The sequence below is a fragment of the Cololabis saira genome, chromosome 5, assembly GCF_033807715.1.
Source record: "Cololabis saira isolate AMF1-May2022 chromosome 5, fColSai1.1, whole genome shotgun sequence".
NCBI lineage: Eukaryota > Metazoa > Chordata > Actinopteri > Beloniformes > Belonidae > Cololabis > Cololabis saira.
In genome coordinates this window covers 41,872,515-41,896,139 of record NC_084591.1, presented here as the reverse complement: position 1 = coordinate 41,896,139, position 23,625 = coordinate 41,872,515, and the positions used below count along the sequence as shown (strand labels likewise).

Genomic DNA, 23,625 nt, shown 5'->3' with positions numbered 1-23,625 from the left:
AGATAAAATATTTGAAACAATTTATTCCATTGTCTTTTGTAGTTTTACCAAAAAAATCAAAATCGAAATTCAGGTTTTCAGGGAAAAATAATCGGGATTTTATTTTTGTCCAAAATCACCCAGCCCTACTGATGGGTATTATTATGTTTCAAAGAAACTAATGAGACTACTCGATTGTTGAGATTAAAAATTAATTATAGCAGCACAAAGGAATTTTTGTCATTTTAAGCTCAATGGCAAAGCAAGATGTCACGAGCAGGACAATATACCTTTGAATAAAATGGAAACTGATATTTTAATATGAAAGAAGGCCTTATGAGCTGCTTTAACTGCTGCCTGAAAGCTACTGAACGCTGGTCTTTCAGCAGATGTCATGCGCTACCAATCACGGTTTTCCACCTTTACACTTTGAGTCACCTCTAGCAAAACTGCATTTTTTTCAATGCTATGGTCAGCACCACCACAGACACTTGGAAGCTTGAACACTGTTCACACAACCAGTGGCGTTTTTAGCTATTAGTCGGCTGCATATATGAAAAAAAACCATCATACCCCAAAAAAATTCTAACAAAAGGTTTTTCAGTGGATTATTGTAGTACTAGGTGTACTTAATGACATCCTAAAAGTCTACCAAAATCTGACTACCAGAAAGGTGTATTTTTCAAGATGGCGACCAAGGTGGCCAAGAAATCCCAGGTGAATAGGGTAAAATTTTTAACAAACAGATATCATCATGAAACTTCCCCAGTTAATTACTTACATGAAGACAAAAAAAAATTGCATTGGAAGTTTTTTGAAATTGTATGTGTAACTATGCAAATTAGGTGTATCCCATTGAATATGCGCCAATTCGCATACATCTTAACATTGGATAAAGCTAGGTTAAAAATTATTGTTTGACCTTATTCACCTATCAGATACAAATTTACACAGGAGATTTTGGAAAACTCTTATCACTCTGCAGGCAGAGCGGAGCAGAGTGCCTGCGGAGGCTCACGCCCTGTTTAACCAAGGAGACTGCTTCCGCGCGCGGTGCTTCCGCTCTGCTTCGGCGTCCGGTGGGTTTACGCTACAACTATCTAAAATCTGCATATTTCTACATCCAAGAAATGTGCCAACTCGAGACCAGACACCCTGATGTATATGCCAAATTTTCCAGGGGCTTTCATGTGATCCGCCGCAGCAACCAGTTCTGGGCAGGCCTTAGCTTAGACCTTGTCATTGAGCAGACCTTGATGCGGTCCCTGAAGGGTACTGGAGGCTTGACCCACGGAAGTGGAATGACTGAGGAAATGCGAGCACTGTGGACTATGTCCATTCCCATCACATCTGAGTACAACAACTCCATGCAGCAGTTCAATGACCTCACCTACACAACCAGCGAGCAACACCGAGAATCAACAGAAGCAAGGATGAAACGAGATTACGTAGATTTGGAAAAGATCAAGGAGAAACCTTCCTCTTGCACGCCATTCTCTCCTGACCCATCTCTGAGGAACATCGTTACTGGTGTTGTTGCCAAAGAGGATGTGAATGTGCATGACTTTGAGAATGTTGGGAACGAGATCCTTAAAAAAAATGGTTGGAAAACATGTTTTCGGAATCTCGTTCAAACGGAAGGATCGCGTAAAAACCCTTGCAGATGATTCCACCATCAAAAATGCCCAAGGCCGAATCATTGATCCTGCTCTGTTGTTCCAACGATTTTTGATGATGTCGAAAACTGGGCAATTTTCACTGGAAAATGTAATGAGCTATGAGCTCTGCTCATTCCCTGCAGCCCTGTTTGAAGACAAAGACATCTTCCGTAAAGCCAACAAGCCCCAACTAGCACAGGCAGTCACTGAGTTCTCAAGCAAGGGATCAAACAAAACTGTCCTCGATACTGTCCCACCAACTGAGCATTATGTCCTTGACGGTGGTTCCCTGGTTCACCCCCTGGCATGGAAAAGGGGTGACAGTTACGGTACCATTGCACAGTCATACGCAGACTTTACCACACGCCATTATGGTAAAGCAACTGTAGTTTTTGATGGTTACAGTGAACGTCCTTCCATCAAAGATAATACTCATCTGAGACGTGGAGAAAACACCCACCCGGTCGTTAGCTTTAATGCAAAGACTGAGTTTGTGGGAAGAAAGGAGGATTTCCTTTCCAGATCTTGCAATAAACAAGGATTTATCAATCTTATGACTGAGGAGCTGGAGAAGAAGGGCTGCAGTGTTATCAATGCATCAGGTGATGCAGATGTTGACATAGTCAAAACTGCAGTCAAAGCATCAGAACATCAGACCACAACCTTGATAGGGAGACGATACAGACTTGCTTATTCTTCTGCTCTACTATGCTGAGACAAACAATAGAGACCTCTATTTTCGTTCAGATAAGTCCAAAGCTAGTAAAGTGTACAACATCAGAGAGATGAAACAAGTCCTGGGTAGTGAGTTGTGTTCCCAGTTGCTCTTTATTCATGCTTTCACAGGATTTGATACAACTTCCCGCATCTTTAGTGTCGGGAAACAGTCAGCATTCCAGAAACTTGTGAAACGTGAATCAACCATCGAGTCCTGTGCAAATGTGTTTCTGCTCCCAAATCAGGCAAGGAATGTCATCGAGGACCATGGGAATGGCAGTGTTTTTTGGCAGCAAGAGTACTGATACACTTGCTTCTTTGCGCTACAACCTTTTTAGCAAGAAAATTGTTTCTGCTAAGTCATTTGTTACTCCAGAACGTCTCCCTCCTACAGAGTCCTCGACTAAATACCATTGTCAGAGAGTTTATTTCCAGATCATGGTGTGGATGGAAAAGGAGAGTGACATGAACCCAGTGGATTGGGGGTGGAAACTGGAGGGCAATATCTTCCTGCCAGTTATGACCAATAAGACTGCTGCCCCAGAAAGCCTCCTGCAGATGGTCCACTGTAATTGCAAAACCGCCTGCCGAACACAACGGTGCAGTTGCAGAGCATATGGACTACCATGCATGCCTGCTTGTGGACCATGTCAAGTTGAAAACTGTGAGAATCTACAGAATCAACCTTTATGGGAGGAGGAGTGTGACGACGAACTGTGAAAGGAAAAAACAAAAAAAAAATAAAAAAACATACAAGATAAACAAGAAACAACTGCAGTAAACTTAAAAACATAAAAATAATGAAAAAAAAGATAAAAATACAAAAAAACAATGAAAAAAAAAACATAAAAATACAAAAAAACAAAAAAAACGCCTTCACGTGACGACCCTGTTTTGACTAATTTCACAGTACCACACTGTAGTAGTCAATGGATTTTTTTAGACTACAGGTATAAAGAAAGCTCCTGAATACAGGATTAGAAATAGAAGTGAAACTGGAAATTGTACATTTAATATTGAATATGTTCATAACCAATTTCATAACCGTTTTATTAAATGTTAAATGTGCATGGCTAATAATGTCACTATAATTTAAATATTCTAATTAGATGCTTTTATAAAAAAACATGGGGTTTGGCACCAAAAATGCTTGCCTCTGTTAAAGAATAAGGAGCAATGGTTATTTTATGCGAATTGGCGCATATTCAATGAGATACGCCTAATTTGCATAGTTACACATACAATTTCAAAAAACTTCCAATGCAATTTTTTTTTGTCTTCATGTAAGTAATTAACTGGGGAAGTTTCATGATGATATCTGTTTGTTAAAAATTTTACCCTATTCACCTGGGATTTCTTGGCCACCTTGGTCCCCATCTTGAAAAATACACCTTTCTGGTGGTCAGATTTTGGTAGACTTTTAGGATGTCATTAAGTACACCTAGTACTACAATAATCCACTGAAAAACCTTTTGTTAGAATTTTTTTGGGGTCAAGTCATAAATGCAGCCGACTATATGGGCTTCCGAGGCTGGAGCCCCGAATGTATTTCCTCTAGCCCCGAACCTAAAACACACCCAAAAAAAATTTTTTTTTTTTTTTTTTTTTTTTTTAGGACTTAGGCGCTCGGGATTTATCATAGGCGGTGGGAAGATCGGCTTAGACGGTCGCCCAAATTTTCTCTATGGAGGAAGAAAGACTATACTATACTGCACTGCACTTAGCCACAGACCTGAGGAAAAAGACTCTTGATTGACGGTCATCACCCCACACTAAGTTACCCAATCACAGCACCCCAGACAAAGACACACCCACACAATGAACCTGTTACCCCCAATCAATAACAAACACACCTGGGTTACTACTCCCTAATCAACTAGAGTGATTGCACCTGTATAACATCATGGACAAAGGCACGGCACTAGTGGAAAGGGAAAGGTAGAGAGAGAGAGACAGAAAAGAGGAATGCATTCTGAAGTAACTTTAGCTAAATAAACATAATAAAGATGGATATTAGAAGCTTTTTTTAACAGAAAAAAAAACTCCCATTGTTGAGGCTGAGAAGGACAATGTGGTGGTGGAGTCTGAGAGCGACACAGCAGCAGCCGGATAATGAGCCTATCTTCAGGTAAGGACTACCAGCTAGCGTACCATGTAGCATTATTCTAGCTAGCTAGCTAGTCTAGCTGCCAACCAATTAGCAATGAGATTCTGAGGAAAAGAAATTCGCTCAAATGCTACACAGAAAGTTGCTAACAATGGGCAATGGAAAATAAGCTTTCTATTATGATACAATATAGCACTAGCTAAACTAAGCCATAGCACTCGCTAGCTTTGTTAGCTAGCCAGTAGATTACAACTCACTACGTGGTATTTTGTGCATAAGAGGCAGCGAACATGTCCTCAGATAACAGTTGGGGGATACTGTGTGTACGACTGATTTAATGAGACAAAAATAAAACAGGAATAGTGACTGTGTGGTTACATGCAGACCATAATCCGATTGTTGTAGGTTCATGGCGAACTAGTTTGCTTATTCGATATCAACATTTATGCCAATTGTTTATAAACATTTAGGGCCTGAATTTACTAAAGGTTTGCGCGCATAAAAACGTGTGCAAACTTGACATCACCCGCAAACCAATGTGCAAGCTGATCTACTAACAGCGTGCAAAGAGGACTGCGCCTCTCAAATGAGCAAAATAGCACACGCTGTTCATTTAGTACTTTTGCCCTGATGAATAATCAATATGGGGCGTACCCGCCAGAAAACGCTAAATACTGGGAGGGGAAAATGCAAATAGGTTCATTTACCACACGCAATGAGATTTACCAAGCCTGAAAGTAATTGCGGGGATTGTGATTGCGTCTGTATTTAATACGTTCGAAAGGAAGGTGCTAATCTGCCCAGCATTACGCACCGATGGCTGCTGTTATTGTGGCAAGGAGGCGACATCGCCAAAATCAAAGAATACGCAGCAAGAGAGTCTTTATTCTGCTGCATGCTATTTTAAAAATGGTTGCACAAGTTTTATTAAAGGCCACTTTTTCTTTAGTTCTTCACCTTATATCTTGCCACCTTCTCTAATTGTGCCCCCTTCCACTCGCCCACAAGCAGGCCAAGCCTTTGTGCCAAACTTTGTATTTTATCGATTACTTATCTTATTGAACGTGAAATCATCCTTGGTAAATTACATTTAATTAAAACCCGTGCTTATTAATCACAAAACACAGGTTAAACATCATGACCAAATCCGCTCCGACCCGCTGTGTCAGTGATCAGCGCAGAGACTGCAGCTTCGCCTGAATTATGGTTCCGCGTTAAATCGACGGCATACCCTACGCTGTAGGCTCTGCGTTGGTGTAACGCGGGACCATAAATCAAACTTAAGTCCCTTTAGGCTAATACTGTGAGAAATAACCTCTCATAATAGCGGTACTACAGTTAATAAATGTAATAAAACTGCCGTTTCTGCTGGCTACTGAGTCCCGTAAGTGGCGAGTGAGTTTTAACTCCTTAATTACTAACCAGCGTCAGAGTCACGCACAGTACACAAACTGTGATGTTAGAGAGCCACCTTTTGGTCAATTTAAGCAACCGCATCGCCAGCTGCTTGACAGTGGCTCAACTCATTAGTTTACTGTTTTTGTTGTTATTATCTATGCAATTGTGAAAAAAATGGCAAAATAAATGAAAAACTGTGAACAACCGCATTCCGTAGGCTATTCGGTACTCAGTATTCAGCCAAGTCTTTAAATTTTATTAGGCTTCAGGTTCGACCTCCAATTTTCATTTCGGTGCATCCCTAGTTTTTTCGGTGGGAAAGGGGGATTCTGGCCATTGTAGAAGTTTAAGATATAATTATCTTCATTTCAAGATTTATTCATGCATGAAGAATTACCCATGATGATGAATGCATGTTATTATGTTATCAAAATGCATCATTCTTTGCAAAAATTCTGATTTTTTTGTGTGTATTCTTGCATTGATAAAAGATGTGATTATGGAGCTTTGAGACCACCAGAATGCACCATTTTGAGTCTATTTTTCAAAATCTTTCCGGGGGGGCATGCCCCCGGACCCCCCTAGAGGGTTCGGGCACGTTGCGCCCTCACTCGTCCACATCGAGAATTTTCCTCTGTTTTTAAGCCGTTCTGATGCCTGTATTTATGCGTTTTTCATCATAAAAAAGAGCAAAAAAAAAATTATAATGCCGATGGTTTCAGCCCCTGATCATTTCTCATTAGCCCCTGATGTCTTTGGGTCCTAAAAACGCCCCTGCACACAACCCTCCTTTACCTCCCCCAATAACAGACCTGCTGACAATTGTGCCAAATTCTTTGAAGTCAAGGAAACAGCTATCGGGAGTTCATTTTCTGGTTCTCCTTCCTCGTGAAAAGCCCACCACCCTCAAAAGTCACCCTTCTGTCCGATAGCAGGAGCCAGAACCAGGAAAAATCCGGATGGGCCTGAGTATTATTACAGCCTCAGTGGAGGTTGTGCCTCCGTTGGCATTGGTTTATTTGTCTGTTAGGAACGAATTTTGATGAGATTTTCCAGATAGGTTAGCAATGACGCAGGGCTAAGTTTAAGTTCGGGACTTTCTTATGTTATACCCCTAAAAAAGGGGGTGTGAAACAGACACGATGTTCGTTACTCAGCGTCCAGTTCTGTATTAGTTTTTCTCAAACATATATTTCATATATTTCATATATTTCAGCAAATCTATTCTAACACACCACACACACAAAACACACAGGCGCGCACAGCCAGTAAAAGTCCGCACTCCGCAGGCAAATAATATCACTCTCAAAACCAAAACTATATTTAACAGTTGCCTATAGTCCTACAAATAAATATATATATATATATATATATATATATATATATATATATATATATATATATACAGTGCTAAATAATATACATTTCTTACCTAAAAAAGGGGGTGTGAAACAGACACACAGACACGATGTTCGTTACTCAGCGTCCAGTTCTGTATTAGTTGAATAACGGACACCGCGTCTCCCCTAACGGTAAGTTAGAACCCAAAATAACGTGAACAAAATAACGGTTAGACATTTCTTATAAACGATCAACAAAACGACGGTTAAACATTATTTACAAAGGGATTATGATATTAGTTTGTTTTCTTTTCCTATTACAACATCACAAATCCAAGGGCCTTTGCCAATCAGAACTAATAAATTTAAAATAGACATTTTATCACTATTACACATACACAGCCACCACCATAACATGTCCTGGCCAGCCAAAATACATCACATAAGAGTTTTCTGGGCTTTGGGTTAAACACACTGATAATGTCATCATGACCTGAACTGTATCGATCTGCTGCAGCACCATAACCTTTAAATGAACATTGAACTTCCCTTAAGTGTCGTTAAACATCAGTCAATCATGTGAAAGATTACGTTTGTTTATATTCAGGCTCTGGTCATGTCACGCATTGACTACTGTAAAAGCCAGTGAAAGACGCTTGGTGCTTCCACCACCACGTGGCGTGAAATTAGTAACTACTAACTAGACTCTTGTCCTCCATTGTTCCCTGATGATGGAATGACATAACAAACTCTGTCTGATCTGCAGGGTCTGGACCTACCTTTAAGAGCAAGCTAAAGACTCAGCTCTTTAAGGAGCACTTCGAGATGCATGCACTTACGTCAAGATAGTGTTTTCTTAGATGTAGCTTTCTCATTTATATATATATATAAAAAAAAAAAGATATTCTAGCACTGGCGTGGCAGCACCTGTGTCCAACTGGACTCTCAGCAGTCTGACCAGCACTGATCCAGCTGGACCCTCCCATGTGATTTTTGTGCTTGTGTTGTTCTCTCATATTTAAGTCGCTTTGGATAAAAGCGTCTGCTAAATGACAGTAGTAGTAATAGTAGTGGGATATTTTTGTGTTGGCTATATTAAAGTTTAAATGTTCAAGAAAAAAAAACACAATGAAACTTTTACAACAAAGTTAATTTAGTAAGAAAAGAATTCCTGACTCTAACTAGGCAATCTGTCAATGTGGGTGGGCCTGTGCACTATCCAGGCCCGGCCACAGCTCCACCCTGTCTGAGAGTCCTCCTGCAAGAAAGATGGAGCAGTCCTTCTACATGCACTCTGTCTTTCCACCTCACTAAGAGCAGGGTGTCAAAACTCCTCACATGGTACAGTCCTGCCATTTCCTGTGCTGTACCAGCATTTATACATGTAATAACTAGATCGCTGACAGTTAGTCTCCAGCTGCATTCAGAGACGTGTGGATACTGTTTCTGTACATAAAGCTTGGACGAGGAGGCTGGTCAAGTTGAGAAATACTGACTGATTTTCCCACTTCCATTCCTCTGTTTTTGCCTTTTTCTATCACATCTTTGTTATGATGAAAAACCTTCCACAAACTGAAAGTTGTCTTTTTGGTCACCTGAGGAAAAACATTTCTGAACATGTCACAGGTTCTTTCTTTATATATATATATATATATATATATATATATATATATATATATATATATATATATATATATATATATATATATATATATATATATATATATATATATATATTTTTTTTTTTTTTTTTTTTTTTTTTCTTTTTTTATTATTATTATTTTTTTTTTTTTCTTCAGATAATATAATGTACAGATATATGAAATGAAATATTAACAGTAGCTGGACTGCAAAACAGACGTGTTTAGTTACTGTTAAGGAAAAGATGTCTCACCTCCAGAAGAAAGCGTGGACTCTCAGGCATAAAGGTGAGTCCCACCAGAGAGGTGATGGCAGGAAGAGCTGCAACAAGCACAAAGACCCGCCAGCTGTGGAACTGGAACTCTGTGCCCATGCCGAACCCCCAACCTGCACACACAAACATGCACAAACACACAAGATTTTACAAAGAAAGGAATCTCACCTGGTTAAAGCTGAGGTACTTTAGTCAGTGGTGGTTGATGTTTGATCCTTTGGGTTTACTGTAGCTGTACATGCTCGCTGCGTGTTAGGAGACTGATTCTTTCCTAACTCTGCTGTCTTTAACAGCATCTTTATACTGTAGGTCTTCCTAAAAAGTCAGTTAGACAACAGCAGCTCATTCAGAACTCTGCTGCTCCAGTCCTCACTAAGACCAAAAAAGTCTGATTAAAACAAACTACCGTCTGCGTATCCTCATTCACAAGAAGGTCAGAATTGCTTTTTGAGAGCTTGACACAAACACCGAACAGGAATATTAATAATTTTCTGGGGGAGACAAGAGGGCTGTGCTCTGCTGAGTTCAAGAAGCTGGCAGTGGATTCTTTATGCTGTTGGGTGAAGTTTACAGCTGTCTTGAACAATTGTTGGGGAGAACAATGGTATGTGGGTACAATTGATGGATCACACATTCAACTAATAGCACCCGAGGAGAGCCTGCAAGACTGCTATAACTGGAAACAATAGTGTTTCAGTACTTTACTAACAGTACTGAATGACAAAAGGCATTTAAGCGTATCCATCAGACAGTGAGTACTGTGGAGGCCATATTTATAGGGATCAACTTGAACAAAATCAAGTGAGCATGCCTGACTGACTGTGATGTACATCAGCATTTTGGTGGTCCAGATAACCCTTTGCAGAATTTGTTTATGAAGTCCATATCAGACACGGGAATATTGACTCCTGAACACACACATAAAACCGTGTAGCGCAGGTCAGTGCCGTTGTCTTGCCGGGGACCAGTTTGCAGCAGTTTACTCCTGTTGATGTCCGTCCATCCATCTGTCCGTCCGTTCGTCCGTCCATCCATCCATCCATTCACTTTCTATACCTGTTTAATCCTGTACAGGTCACGGGCCTGGGGATGTCCCAAAAGCAAGTTACACAACTGACCATCCACTGCTCAGTTTTCAATGTATTAAGTCCTTCAGTCGACACGGGTGGGTGACCAGCACTGTTGCCTCAGAGCTAAGGTTTCTGGTTCCAGTCCCTGCAGGAGCTTTGAAGTGGAGTTTGTATGTTCTCCTCATACTTGCGTGGGTTACTCTGGCTTCCTCTTACAGTGCAAACTGAGGCATGTGAGGCATTTAATCAGTCATTCTAAATTGCATAAATGAGTGTAAGTGGTTGCTTTTCTGCACGTTGCCCTGTGATCGGCTGGCGACCTTTTCAGTGTAGCTCTGCCTCTTGCCCAAAGAGACTGTATTATTTTAAAATTTTTGTTTTCACATAAATGCAGATCTCTACCTTAATTTTTTATTTGATTTCTTTGTAGATGATTTCAACCAAAAATATTTCACATGTTTTCTAATCCATTTTAAAAAAAAGAGGGAAGGAAAAGACATACAGAAAAAGGTCAAGCAGGTCATAAGAGCAGGTACTCTGCCTTTCTGAAGAATAACTTAAAATAGACTTTCCTCAACTCCCCACTGATAACACCTACTGTGGTTTGGGAAGTGTTGAAAAGCCACTTTGCCCTGCACTCAAGTCCTGGAGTTTCAGGTTGATGCTGGGCTGCTGGTGGGATCTTTGAGCAGCAGCAAGCTTGGTAGTTGAGCACCGCTAAGCAAGGCAGAGGTGGACACTGTTCTGCTGCATTAAATACACCAATGAACTAGTGAAAATAATGTTCATGTGCATGTAGAGGTGTGCATGTGAGCATAAAGTAATCCTTGCGTCGTCTGCCTGAACTAACTCACATGTATCATTTCATACGTGTGGCTGTGATTCTGTCTTCTGCTGGTGTTTTCTTAGTATTTTCCCTTTGTGTTAGAAGTGCAGAGTTTCCACTGCAGTCTTGAATCATTCAGCAGCAGCTGGTACAACTGAGCAGTCACTTCCAGCCTCTGCAGTGAGGATCATGTGAAAGCAGCTCCTGCAAGGAAGGGTAGCTACCACAGGGCTCTTAGCACTTTTGCCAGTCTAGCAGACCAAGAGCAGAACAGAGATATGGTATAGGTCAGCTTTAATGGCATCAAAATAAGCTAAGTGCAATTTAGGCTCCATTTTTTTCTTCTTTTTTTTGCAAATCACACTACAGTACTTGCTTGTAAAGATGTTGGATGGAGGAAGGGACGCTTAATGTTTCAGCAGTTTTAAATGATCTGAACTTGACAACAACATGTTCTGGTGTTTGCACAGTCTTGTACTTTTCCTGCCAGCTGACTGGAAGCATTACCTGTTTTCCTCCACAAGGTGGAGAGGTGGCACTGATCATACAGCAAGTTGAAGCTGGCTTGGGCTGTACATCATTTCTCTCTATTAACCTTATTTTTCAGATCGGTCAAACAGGTGTAAGTGCCACATATGTGTAAAGAGGGGTCCATCTTCTGGATATGATCCATTCAAGGCAGCTTATGAGGGTCCTAATGGACAACCTGGCATTTCCAGGGGCTCCCTGGGATTTTACTAGATACCTCATCATCTGATGCTGGTGGTGATGAACCAGTCTTCACTCTTGTGAGCGACAAGGATCTAGTGTATGCGTTCAAGTTCTGTTCCCACTACAACCAGAAGCGACTGCTGTTCAGTGTCAGTGTTGCTCCACCCCAACAGAACCACAGCTCCACAGCTAGTATTCCCACACATCAGTAAGTCACAGCAACAACGTTTGTTTCAGATGCTTCTGAAACCGGCTCACTGAATTCACTTAATACATGTACGTGTCAGTGTAGCTGGTGATGGTTGACTACTTCATGCCCGTCTTGCAGGTGTCCATGTTCCAGAGGTGGTGTTATATCAAACTGCTTCCAACCCCATGTAGGACTACAGTTGCTTTTTCTCCACTGACAAATTGCCTTTTGCACTCATCTCTAGTACTAGTAAATGTTGTGTTGTGTTGTATTTATTTTATGTGAAACTTTTTAAGAACGTTTGTCTATCTGTTGTGCCTGCGCACTTTATATGTCTATATGTTTCACCGTGGGAAGTGGGAAACGTCCTCTCGATTTCTTGTATGTCTCGACATGTCAAGAATCGACAATAAAGCTACTTTACTTTTACTTGACTACTTTGAGTTTTGACTTTGACTTTGACTTTGACTATGCTTTCTCATTTGGGCTGGTCAGGACTACAGGCAGGCCCGACCTGTACCGTATCTGTACCCGTACAGGCAGAGCCTCCTGGGAGATTTGCGAGGCCCTGTGCGAAATGGCTGGGGGGGCCCTCGAAATTTTTGGGTTTTTCGGGTCGGATCGGGTGTCTACATGCGCAATTTTAACTCTCCAATTAGCAAAGTACTGGATACCTTCCCCTGCCTCATCGTCATCTGGGCTTGCCTCAACGCGGGGCCACGCGGCTGCTTGAGACCTTGGATCGGTGATTTTTGTAACAAATTTATCAAACGAGCCTTTCAGAGAGGCATTAAACTCTTCCATTTTCTTTAGTTTTTTTCTTTTTTCATCCCCTGATGGAAATTTCCTGAATCTGTCTCATTCTCTCGACATTGTGTGACAGTTTGTTCCAACTCCACCCGTCTGGATCAGAGCAGCTTGTGTCTGCGCTTGACTATTATTTACTTGACTGTACTTGACTAGTACACATTTAGGTCTGTAATGGAACGTGACTGTTGATATTTATAAGGGAAAAAACGAAAAAAACGAAAAAAAAAAAATTGAAAAAAAAAAAAAAAAAAAAAAAAAAACGGCCCATAGCGCGAGGCCCCGTGCGGTCGCACGGTTCGCACACCCCTTGCGGCGGCCCTGCGTACAGGTACCGTATCTGTACCAGATAGTATCTGTACCCTCTCTGCAGCAATACCTCTTGTAACATATAGAGAAGGTAGTTTAACATGATTTGTGTTTATTCCATAAACGTGAAAAAGAGATCTTGATGCTGCTGATATTTCTGAACTGATGCTACTATCACAGGAAAAAAAATTGTTTCTTCCAATTGAGAAATATCTCCAAACTCTCCCAATTCTATCTAAAGTTGATCTGGAGCTGGTTGTCCATGCCTTTGTGTCTTCTTATTGAAACTATTGTAACAGTTTGTTTTCTTGTCTGAATAAAAAAGAGTTGCTCGCCTGCAGCAGGTTCAAATCCTGCAGCCGTTGTGGTCTGACACCAACAGAAGGCTCATATTACTCCTGATGTTTCGCATCAATTTTAAAATCCTGGTGTTGACCTTCAGGATTGTCAGGCTCCCTCAGACACTTGTTATGTCCCTACACCCCCTCTCTTAATCTCAAAACCCACTTGTTCCTCCAAGCGTTTTAACTACGGCAGATTAGGGGTTTTATGACCACGTTATTTCAATTTTTAATCTTGTTCCTTCTGTGACTGTAATTTTCATGTTTACCATTTCTTTTTATTGTATATGCAGTTTACTGTATTTTTATTTTAATGTTCTTTTGTGAAGCACTTTGTGACATCTGTCTGTGAGAGGTGCTATATAAATCAACTTTTACTTACTTACAGTACTTACTTCACTGATGGTAATGGGGTTTTGTAAGGATCCGAAAAGAGGGTTTCTACAGTATAACACGCACACACACAGTAAAAAAGCTGGAAATAACAGCGTTCAGTGAACCCAAAAAAGGTAAAAGAACTTGTATAAATCCTACCATATCTGGGGATGATTCCCCAGGCAGTGAAGGAGGCGTAGATCCCACCGATCATCCAGAACATGCACAGCCAGGACAGGTGCTCTCCTCTCTTATCCATCTGAAGGAACTCGGAAAAGTAGGAGTACACGATCGGCACTGTCCCACCAATGCTGAAAGCAAAGCGTGTGCAGTTTAACGTCATTACAAGGAATTCATCCAAATGTAACAAATACTTTTACAGAGTACGACTAAAACTTTCTTATAGATTACATTTCTTTAAAAATAAATCTGCATCATTTTCCAGGACGACTGAGTAAAAAAACTTACATTGCAGCAAAATTAACTATTCATGTCCTCTGTTGTGTAAATTGTTCTGAATTCTGTTTTTCATTTTTAAAGTCAACTCCTTTTAGATCCCTGTTATTCTGAGAGGAAGTCTGCTGCATAGCTGCCATCCATCACCCCCTCTGTTGGGAGGTTACTGTGTTGTCTTATCTCCTCATTAAAGGGCTCACATTTCTTTCTGAAAAAGTAAAACTAAAACTGATCACGGTGCTCTTAGTTGAACTACGTCTAACAAAACCACCTAAGCTGCTTTCATTTGAGCTGGAACCGAACATGAAAACAGCCGTCATTATTGTGCGAGCGTTACCCGACGCCAGACAGCAGCCTGAAGAAGAGGAAGAAACCGTAGCCCTGAGCAAATGAGGACAGGAAGGCAAACACACAGTTTATCGCCAAGGCCACGATCAGACAGCGCCGACGGCCCACTTTGTCTGCCAGACCGCCCCACAGGAAGGCCCCCACCATCATGCTCAGGAAGACGACCAGACCTGTGCAGAAAGAGAGGGACAGGGTCACATCGGGGCGTTAAGTGCTTCAGTGCACGACAGAAGCTTAATGACATTGGTTCACTGCAAAAACTCAAAATCTTACCAGGAATATTTGTCTTATTTCTAGTTAAAATGTCTCATTTTTAGTCAAAAAATATCATTACACTTAAAACAAGAGTCATTACCAGAAAAATAACTTGTTATTTGACAATTTTCACCTGTTTCAAGTAAATTTTTTACTTATATAATAAGTAGAAAAATCTGCCAGTGGGACAAGATTTATTTAAGCAAAAAAATCTTGTTCCACTGGCAGATTTTTCTACTTATTTTAAGTGAAAATCTACTTGAAACAGGTGAAAATTGTTTTGTTTTTTCCAGTGATGAGTCTTGTTTTAAGTGTAATGAGATTTTCTTTTACTAAAAATTAGACATTTTAACCAGAAATAATCTTGTTAAGATTTTGAGTTTTTACAGTGTTGTTTCCAGGCAGCTGTGTCTAAACCTTGGAGCACGTGTAAAATACATATACGTACAGGTAGACCAAGTGAGATGTCAAAGTACGAGGAATGAACATTTAAAACAAGAGACCTGGAAAATAAAAAAGGACCAGAAACTGAAGCTGGTGGCTGAACTGTCAGAAATCAGCTGATGACTTAGACAGCAAAGCCAAACATAAACCACCATCAACAAGTAAACAGAAGAAAACTGTGGACTAAAGAGGAGCAGTGACAGTTGTAGATGACCTGATGTTTAATGAAGAATCAGGAATCTACATTTATATCATGCAGGAACGTGTGTTTGGTGCAGGCCCAGACTAAAGATGACTGTTTGAACACATTCTCAATTCAATTCAATTCAATTCAATTCTATTCAATTCAATTACCTGGAGGCAACTTATGTTGTAATAGACACAATATAAATAAAATTTAATTGAACTGAATTGAAATTCAGGTACTGGCCACAGAACAAAGGAAAGACACATCAACTCAATGCAATGCTGCTAACTCTCTGGATTACAATCATATTGAAATTTATGGAGGAAATTGAAGGAAAAGGTCCATGAGGAGGCTTCTGTCTCTCAACTGCTGCATGAGGAAGCTGGAACCTGATGGATGGAGAATATTGTTTTCCATCAGTGAAGTCCATGCCTCAAATAATTCCAGCTGTTAGAAAAGCCTCAGAACAGAGGAGATGCAATAAAGTATAAAGTGTGATTTCTGATTCCAATTTTTTTCACTCAACTTAAAAAGCAACAACATAGTAATAACAACTATCCAGATTCTTAAGTTCTGCTTTAAAAATTCAGAATGTTCAGTTTTTAAATTGTTTTAGTTTCATTGTTTGTGTCCTGTATTGCTTTTTTCTATTAACTTATTTGGGTTTTTTCTTTCTAAAACATCTGGATTTGATGGACAGCAGCAGTTTATTCTATCAGGACTCTCAACCTAATACCAAGCACTTTCATATCAACAGAGGAGAAAACTGGTCCCAAACGAAGGTTGGTTACTCAAAATCGTGTTTCTTTATTAAAATCACTGAAGTAGAAGATTTGTTTTTCTTCTATAGCATGTCATGCGCCCCAAAGCATGTCATAGCATTTCATCCTCTCTATGTGCTTCAAAAATATCGGGTGTTCAAGTAAAAAAAAGATCCCTCACAAAATAATTATCATGACATGAGATCTAAATATTCTTTATTTAGATTATATTGTTTGGAGGTTTGTTGTGTTTTTTTCCCTAACAATCCTCAAGAACACACACTTCTGCTCCATTTTCCCTCGTTCAACTGCAGCAGCTGTCTCCAACTTTGTTATCCTGTGGACATATTTCCATCTCAACGTAATTGTGCAGTTTTTTATTTCTTTTCATATCCATGATTTCAATTTGTTCACTGGTGCCAGTTCACAGCTTTTTACAAGAACACACTGAGCAAATATGAGCAGATTTAAAACAAAAGCAAACAACAACAAACAAACAAACAAACAAAAAAGCTCACCAAATTGATTTACACTCAAATAAAAATTAGGCAAAAAGTAGAATAGATATAAAACATACTTAACCCTCCTGTTGTCCTCGGGTTTTAACACCACTGTGTTAAAAACCAAAAAAAAATCCCCTAAAGGATATTTTTTTACCTTTAAATTTTATGACTTTTCCTAGATTGGCCCCAACAGTAGAAAAAATAAAATGTTGTTTTTAGTCACATTTCCATTTAAGCTGTACAAAAAAAAGTACAAAGGTGGTCTTCGGGTCAAAATGACCCGTAAGGCAAATAGAGTTGAAATCAAGGTCACAGAGTTATTTCCACACCACAGAATGTTACAATGTTTTAGGTGTGTCTCAGATCAATCAGTAGCAGAAGTAAACAAGACAAATCAGGTGGTCTTCTCGCAGATTGCTGTACCTTTGATCAATCTCAGATCAATTAGTAGTAAACGTGAACAAGACAGTAGCAGACATTCAATTCAATTCAATTCAATTTTATTTATATAGCGTCTAATACAACAAAAGTTGTCTCTAGACGCTTTCCAGAGACCCAGAACATGACCCCCGAGCAATTATTACATAAACAATGGCAGGTAAAAACTCCCCTGGTGGGAGAAAAACCTTAAGCCAAACAGTGGCAAGAAAAACTCCCCTTTAGGAGGGAAGAAACCTTGAGCAGGACCAGGCTCATAACGGGGGACCCTCCTGCTGAAGGCCAGACTGGGGGTCGGGGACGTCAGCAGTACACAGCAGGCAGGTGGAAGCAGCAGCGAGATGACCGGGGGTGGGGACCGCAGGCCAGCACACAGCTCCCGAAGCTCCGGCCCACATAACATAAACAACACAAGACAGGTGCCGCTCTCGCAGCCTGCAGAGCTCTTTTTTGTGGATTTCAAGGGGTTATAAAGGTGCTGCAGATGACAGGACCCCGAATTCTCTCTGTGCTGACGCCATGAGTGTGCGTTATAACGCTGAAGAGGCTCTAGAGCTGATTTTTGCAGATGTCCAGCAAGACAACTCTGATTCGGAAGAGGAAATGGAGGATGTCTCAGAAGAAGAAGATGAGGAGGAATATAACCCGGAGCATGATCAATCATCTTCAGAAGAAGAAGAAAACTCTGAAGCTGAAAGAGAGACTTTCCTTTCAAAAAATGGCAAAATAACATGGTCCTCAGCAGCATATAACCAACACGGCAGCCATGCAGCACAAAACATCATAAAGATGACCCCAGGACCCACAAGGTATACCGTTTCTCATGCCCATGACATTGTCTCTACATTCTACCTGTTTATCACACCAGCAATAGAAAAAAATAATCCTGGAGATGACAAATCTGGAGGGCTTTCGCAAATATGGAGACAGCTGGAAAAAGATGGATGAGACTGACCTGCAGGCCTACTTAGGGCTACTAATCTTAGCAGGTGTATACAGATCCCGAGGTGAGGCTGCAGCTAGTCTATGGGATGCAGAGATTGGAAGGCCAATTTTCCGAGCCACAATGCCGCTCAAACTCTTTCACACCTACTCAAGACTGCTACGATTTGATGACCGTGAATCAAGACCAGCAAGACGTGTGACAGACAAACTTGCAGCCATTAGAGAGGTCTGGGACAAGTGGGTGGAGCGGCTGCCCTACCTCTACAATCCAGGGCCTGACGTAACAGTGGATGAGCAGCTGGTTCCATTTAGAGGTAATCTATTTTCATATGTGTAATAAAAGTGATTTTCACTATTGATTTTTTTTTTTGTTTTACTGTTTTCTGTGACACTGATACTAACCACTCATGCTGTCTTCTGTCCAAAGGTTGTTGTCCTTTCCGGCAGTGTATGCCCAGCAAGCCAGCAAAATATGGGATCAAGTCATGGGTGGCTTGCGATGCCAAATCAAGCTATGCTTGGAAAATGCAAGTATATACTGGAAAGCTGACCAGTGGATGCCCAGAGAAGAACCAGGGGATGCGAGTTGTGCTTGATGTGACAGAGGGACTGAGTGGTCACAATGTGACATGTGATAATTTCTTTACCTCTTATGAACTTGGACAGCAGCTCCTGAAGAGGAAGATCACCATGGTTGGTACAGTTTCGAAAGAACAAGCCTGAGCTCCCACCTGCACTGCTTGCAACAAAGGAGAGAGAGGTCTTCTCATCAAAGTTCGCCTTCACGCCCACGACCACTGTAGTTTCTTACCTCCCAAAGAAAAACAAGGATGTAGTACTTCTGAGCACACTGCACACAGACGGTGACATTAGCGATCATGAGGACAGGAAGCCAGTCATCATCCTAGACCACAACCTCAACAAAGGAGGTGTGGACAATCTAGATAAGGTGATTGGAACATACAGCTGCAGAAGGATGACTGCCCGCTGGCCCCTGGTCATCTTCCACAACATCATTGATGTTTCCTCCTACAATGCCTTTGTGATCTGGAGAGAGATCAACCCGACCTGGATATCTCATAAGAAGAACAAGAGGAGGGTGTTCTTGGAGCAGCTAGGAAAGGCACTTCACTCATTGAAAGAAGGAAGCATGTCCCCCGCACAGAAGCCTCAGCAGCAGTTGTGAAATCTATTCCATCCTGATCAACCTGAGGATCCAGCTACCACAGCCACTTCCCCAGCTAGGGCAAGTAAGAGGAAGAGATGTCAGTTCTGCCCTCAAAAGAAGGACCGTAAAACACAAACTGTGTGCTGCAGGTTTAAGAAATATATCTGCAAAGGCTGTGCACTTGCATACTGCGCTACATGTGCTAATTAGTTGAATGGGTTGTTATCTTTTTCATATTTTTGTATTCTACGTTGTCTTAAATTGTTCATTGGAGAAAAAAAAAGAAAGAATCTTTAGTAATTGGGATGAATAAAAATGAATCCAAAAATCCTTTTTGCACATTTTTTTCCTTTTCTTAAGCTATAGAAATACAAGTGAAGAGGGAAAACAGGTATTCACACATATTGTGGTGAAGGACAAGGTGTTTCTTCAAGCAAATGAAATTTGGTGTTTATAATTCAATTAAGCTGCTTATATTAGAGGGTTTAGTGAAGACGGGTCATTTTGACCCAGAGGACACAGGGTGTATACAGAAAATGAGCATTAACCATGGGAAGAGGTGAGACTTAAACACTAATATGAAGGTGTTGTAAATAGTGATAACATGAAGAGGTCAGCTGATACACTCCATGTTTTCATTTGGATCTAAGAGCATCCAGGAGCAGCTGGTTTGCTGCCTCTCATCCATTTACGCTCCTATGACCTGGTGGAATACTGTTTGTTCTTGTGGCTTTGGGCCACTGACATAAATAATCATATGTGTGATTCCCACATATGTGTACGCCTGGTCTTAGGAGGATAATGTATTTTCCCAGGGCTTTTAGGGGGCAGATAAAACTTCCACTTCACAATCACTCTTAGCTGAAAATGGCTCGATTCAACAACTGCACCATTCTGCTTCACCAACTCAAGGGAGCTGTTAAACAAAGTCGTGCTTCATCTAGGTTTTAAAATCAATGAGACAGTTCGGTAAATGCCGGTGTGGTAGTGGGGTGTGGTTTTGGCTCAGCTGTTGGGGAAAGTTGTGGGTTCAGGAAACAGCTCCATATTGGTCATTATATGTCTTTTACTGTCTTTCTTTTGATGACTATTTGTGCTAAAACTGGTAGGTAAACTCAGGCATCACCAGCAAAGCAATGGAACGGAGTAGTATACCACAAAGCAACATGTACAGTAAAAGTAATAAAAATGGACCCCATATTTACGGTATATGAAGTTCCATCTCTTTTTTAGTGGACTTTCCATTATCAGATTACTTCTAACATTTTTTTCTTTTAGTTTTTCCAACAATCTGCTTCTCATCAGTTATGTGACGCTTTGTCTTTGGGTGCAGCCTAACAAGGAAGTAGATCTTCATGTATGGACACTCCAACAGTATGATGACATCTCTATGAACTTACAAACTGAAGTTAGTTTTCTGCTTTACCCTGCTCCCTGTTACCTGCAGCACAGCCCTGAAGAGATGAAACGCAGTAAGTCTGAATCTAGTCTGAATCTATAACTATTTCCATTTTTCCTTTTGCTGAGTGGTCCAATCAAGTCTGCGTCATGTCGGCACACTCAGCTCAGCTTTTAGCAGCGTGCTTCCTCCTCTGCCAGGACTGACCCAGACGGGTGCCAGAGACGGGCTCGCTGGCAACGTCTCGCCCCAGTATGCAGATGGCCGTGCAACAGGGAAGAGCTGAGTGCATGACTCATCATACTGGTGTCGAGTTATAAAAACCATTCTGAGGTATCTGCTATCAAGTACGTGGAGGAAGAGGATGGAGGAGATGCTGCGCAGCTCTTTCCAAGGTCAGGACGGAGAGCATCGATCATTGTGGCTGCTGACTCAGAAGATACACACACACACACACACACACACACACACACACACACACACACACACACACACACACACACACACACACACACACACACACACACACACACACACACAGCTCTGGACCAAAATAAAGTATGGTGAGAGGACAGAGGAGGTGTGAGACAGGAGAGGGTGAAACCAGAGAAAGTGAGAGTTAGATATTTCAGGGGGTGTGTCTGATGGAAGGATACGAGGATGGAGAGAGACCAGGGTGATGATGGACAGATAATGAAGGAGAAAAGACAAAGTTCCTGATTCATGCGTCTGCTGCTCGGTGCGCTGCTGATGGGAAGCCGGTCTGGCTTTAGAAAAGATTATTGATGAAGACAAGACAGAACAGTGATGGGTCTAAGTTAATTCCAAGAGATTTTACTAAACTAAAAGCAGCTGCACAAATGCATCGCTCACCGAATCTTTGTCAACAACATTTCATTTTTTTTCTTCACACATGAAACAATAAATTATCTGTAACATCTTTGTTGTCAGCAAAGTCACCCTGTCTTTACACTGATGATCAAACCACCTGGAAATTTCAATCCAGAGCTTGTAATTATAAGATAATTCCAGAAAGATATTTATCTTATGATCAGTATACAACAGATTGCATCATTAAATAAGAAGCACTGCCTGTCCAGACACCAAAAACTATGGCATAGATGGTCAGATGAGGGCATTGGCATTGCTCAAACTAAATATATTGACTGAAATATTGGTTTAATAGGTGAGAACTTAGTGTACCATAATGTGTAATAACTTACAGTCCAGTAAAAGAAAATTAAAAAAGGTTAGATCTCATATGTAAGACGACTGTACAAGGTGAGCTGCTACTCATTGGGTAAATGTATACAAAGCCACAAGTGTATGCCTAATTGGGTTGTTTTTTTTTAGCGACAGCGTTATTCAAGTCTTTGGTGGCAAAGGCTTGCTATCTTTGGAAATCAGCATTAAAAAAATATATATATTATTATCATATACAACACTTTGGTCAGTAATATCTTAGTTTTAAATGTGCTTTATAAATAAATTTTACTCACTCAAAGCTTTGTACTGCCTACCTCCAACAGAGAGCCAGTGGAAACATGTCCATCTCAGTTAAGTTACCAGAAACTAGATTTTTAACCATGACCTATTTAGCTTAGCTCATGCTAACCTGTGATGTTAACTATTGCTCATTCTGATCAAATCTCTCCAGACATCCTCATTTCTAATGTCGCTATAGAAGCAACATCTGAAACAAGGTCTCTGAGATGAAACAAGGACAAGTGGGAGTCTGTCAGGACACATAGCTGCTGCAGGCTGCCACTTCCAGGCAAAGCAGAAGTTTACTAGTCCTCAATGGCTCTTCCGGTTGGTCAGTTCTGGAGGGCCCTGAAAAGATCCAAGACGAGGGCGATTGACCCGAGGACCCAACTGTCGCAAGAAGTGAAAGGCGATGAGGCAGTCCAGCTTGTTATTCTGGTTAGCCTGGGCTAACAGCCTTTATCTGGGGGACAATGGTAGCTGCTTTGTACACAAGTGCACAAATCTGCTCTCATGTGTCTCAACTGTTAAATGATACACTCTGACTTTTGTAACACTTGTGTCTCTGGTGGCGATCATAGTGTGTATAAGAAGAACTGGACGGACTCCCTTTAATAACAGGTTTTTTAAGAGTCATTTTGAAGCCTATTTTTTTTCATACTGCGCAGCGCCATGTTGCAAATAGGTGGAAGGATCTGGCCTGGAGACCGGCTGGAACACGCCCACCACATTTCAGTCTCAGCTGTTTAAGCTTGGCTTGTGTGCAGAACACTGCCGCGGTGGAACCTGATCTCTGCAAGGATGTGTACACAAACATGATAGATTTCCTGTTCATAGCCTCGTCTCATCTCATCCACTCCACTCTGCTGCAACCGAAAATCTGACAGATGTCAGCTGGTCAGAGGATTAACCTCCTAACTCTTTGACTCTCTCCTCTCACCTCCCCCCTGTTTCCATCTTCTCCTCTTTCATCATACCCTGTATTTCCTTTAGTTCCTTTATCTGTGATTTTAGCATCTCCTTTTCCAAACCTGACTGGAAATGCACATTTCAGATGAACCACACACATAGTTGAATATCACTGACACTAAAACTGATTAATAGTAATGAGGATATACCGACAGAACACAGCATCCAACCTGCTGAGTCAGGACTGCCAGCTCAGAGCTCATTAGCTAATTAGAGCGCAGAAAAGAAAAGTGACGACTCACATCCAGAAGCTCTAAGGCTTTAATCACATTATCCAGTGAGTGTTTCAGTGCATGAACTGTTTGATTGTGTTTGTGGTAATAAAGTTGATTTACCTTAACGGCGATGGATTCATATATATAGCTGAGATTTCCATCAAGCAGAAACTGAATAATCTATAATGATCAAATCGATGCAGCCTCTTTTTGTATTACTTGTCATCAGAGTTTGTTGAGTCAGCACAGTAATCACTAATAATAGTCGAGCATGTGGTTACTGTTGCCACACAAATTGAAGTTGTGGTC

At 40.9% G+C, this 23,625-nt stretch overlaps 1 protein-coding gene across 2 annotated transcripts in view; it reads right to left on the bottom strand.

Annotated features, from left to right (window-relative positions):
* LOC133444400 (synaptic vesicle glycoprotein 2B-like) overlaps positions 1-23,625 on the bottom strand; it is a 62,605-nt gene that overhangs the window by 21,056 nt on the left and 17,924 nt on the right. For both annotated transcript variants that reach the window (XM_061722162.1, XM_061722161.1), the window contains exons 4-6: positions 14,537-14,717; positions 13,903-14,054; positions 9,094-9,227 (exon numbers count right to left, since the gene is read on the bottom strand). In XM_061722162.1, coding sequence (XP_061578146.1) covers positions 9,094-9,227; positions 13,903-14,054; positions 14,537-14,717 — 467 coding nt within the window. The remainder of the gene's footprint in view (positions 1-9,093; positions 9,228-13,902; positions 14,055-14,536; positions 14,718-23,625) is intronic.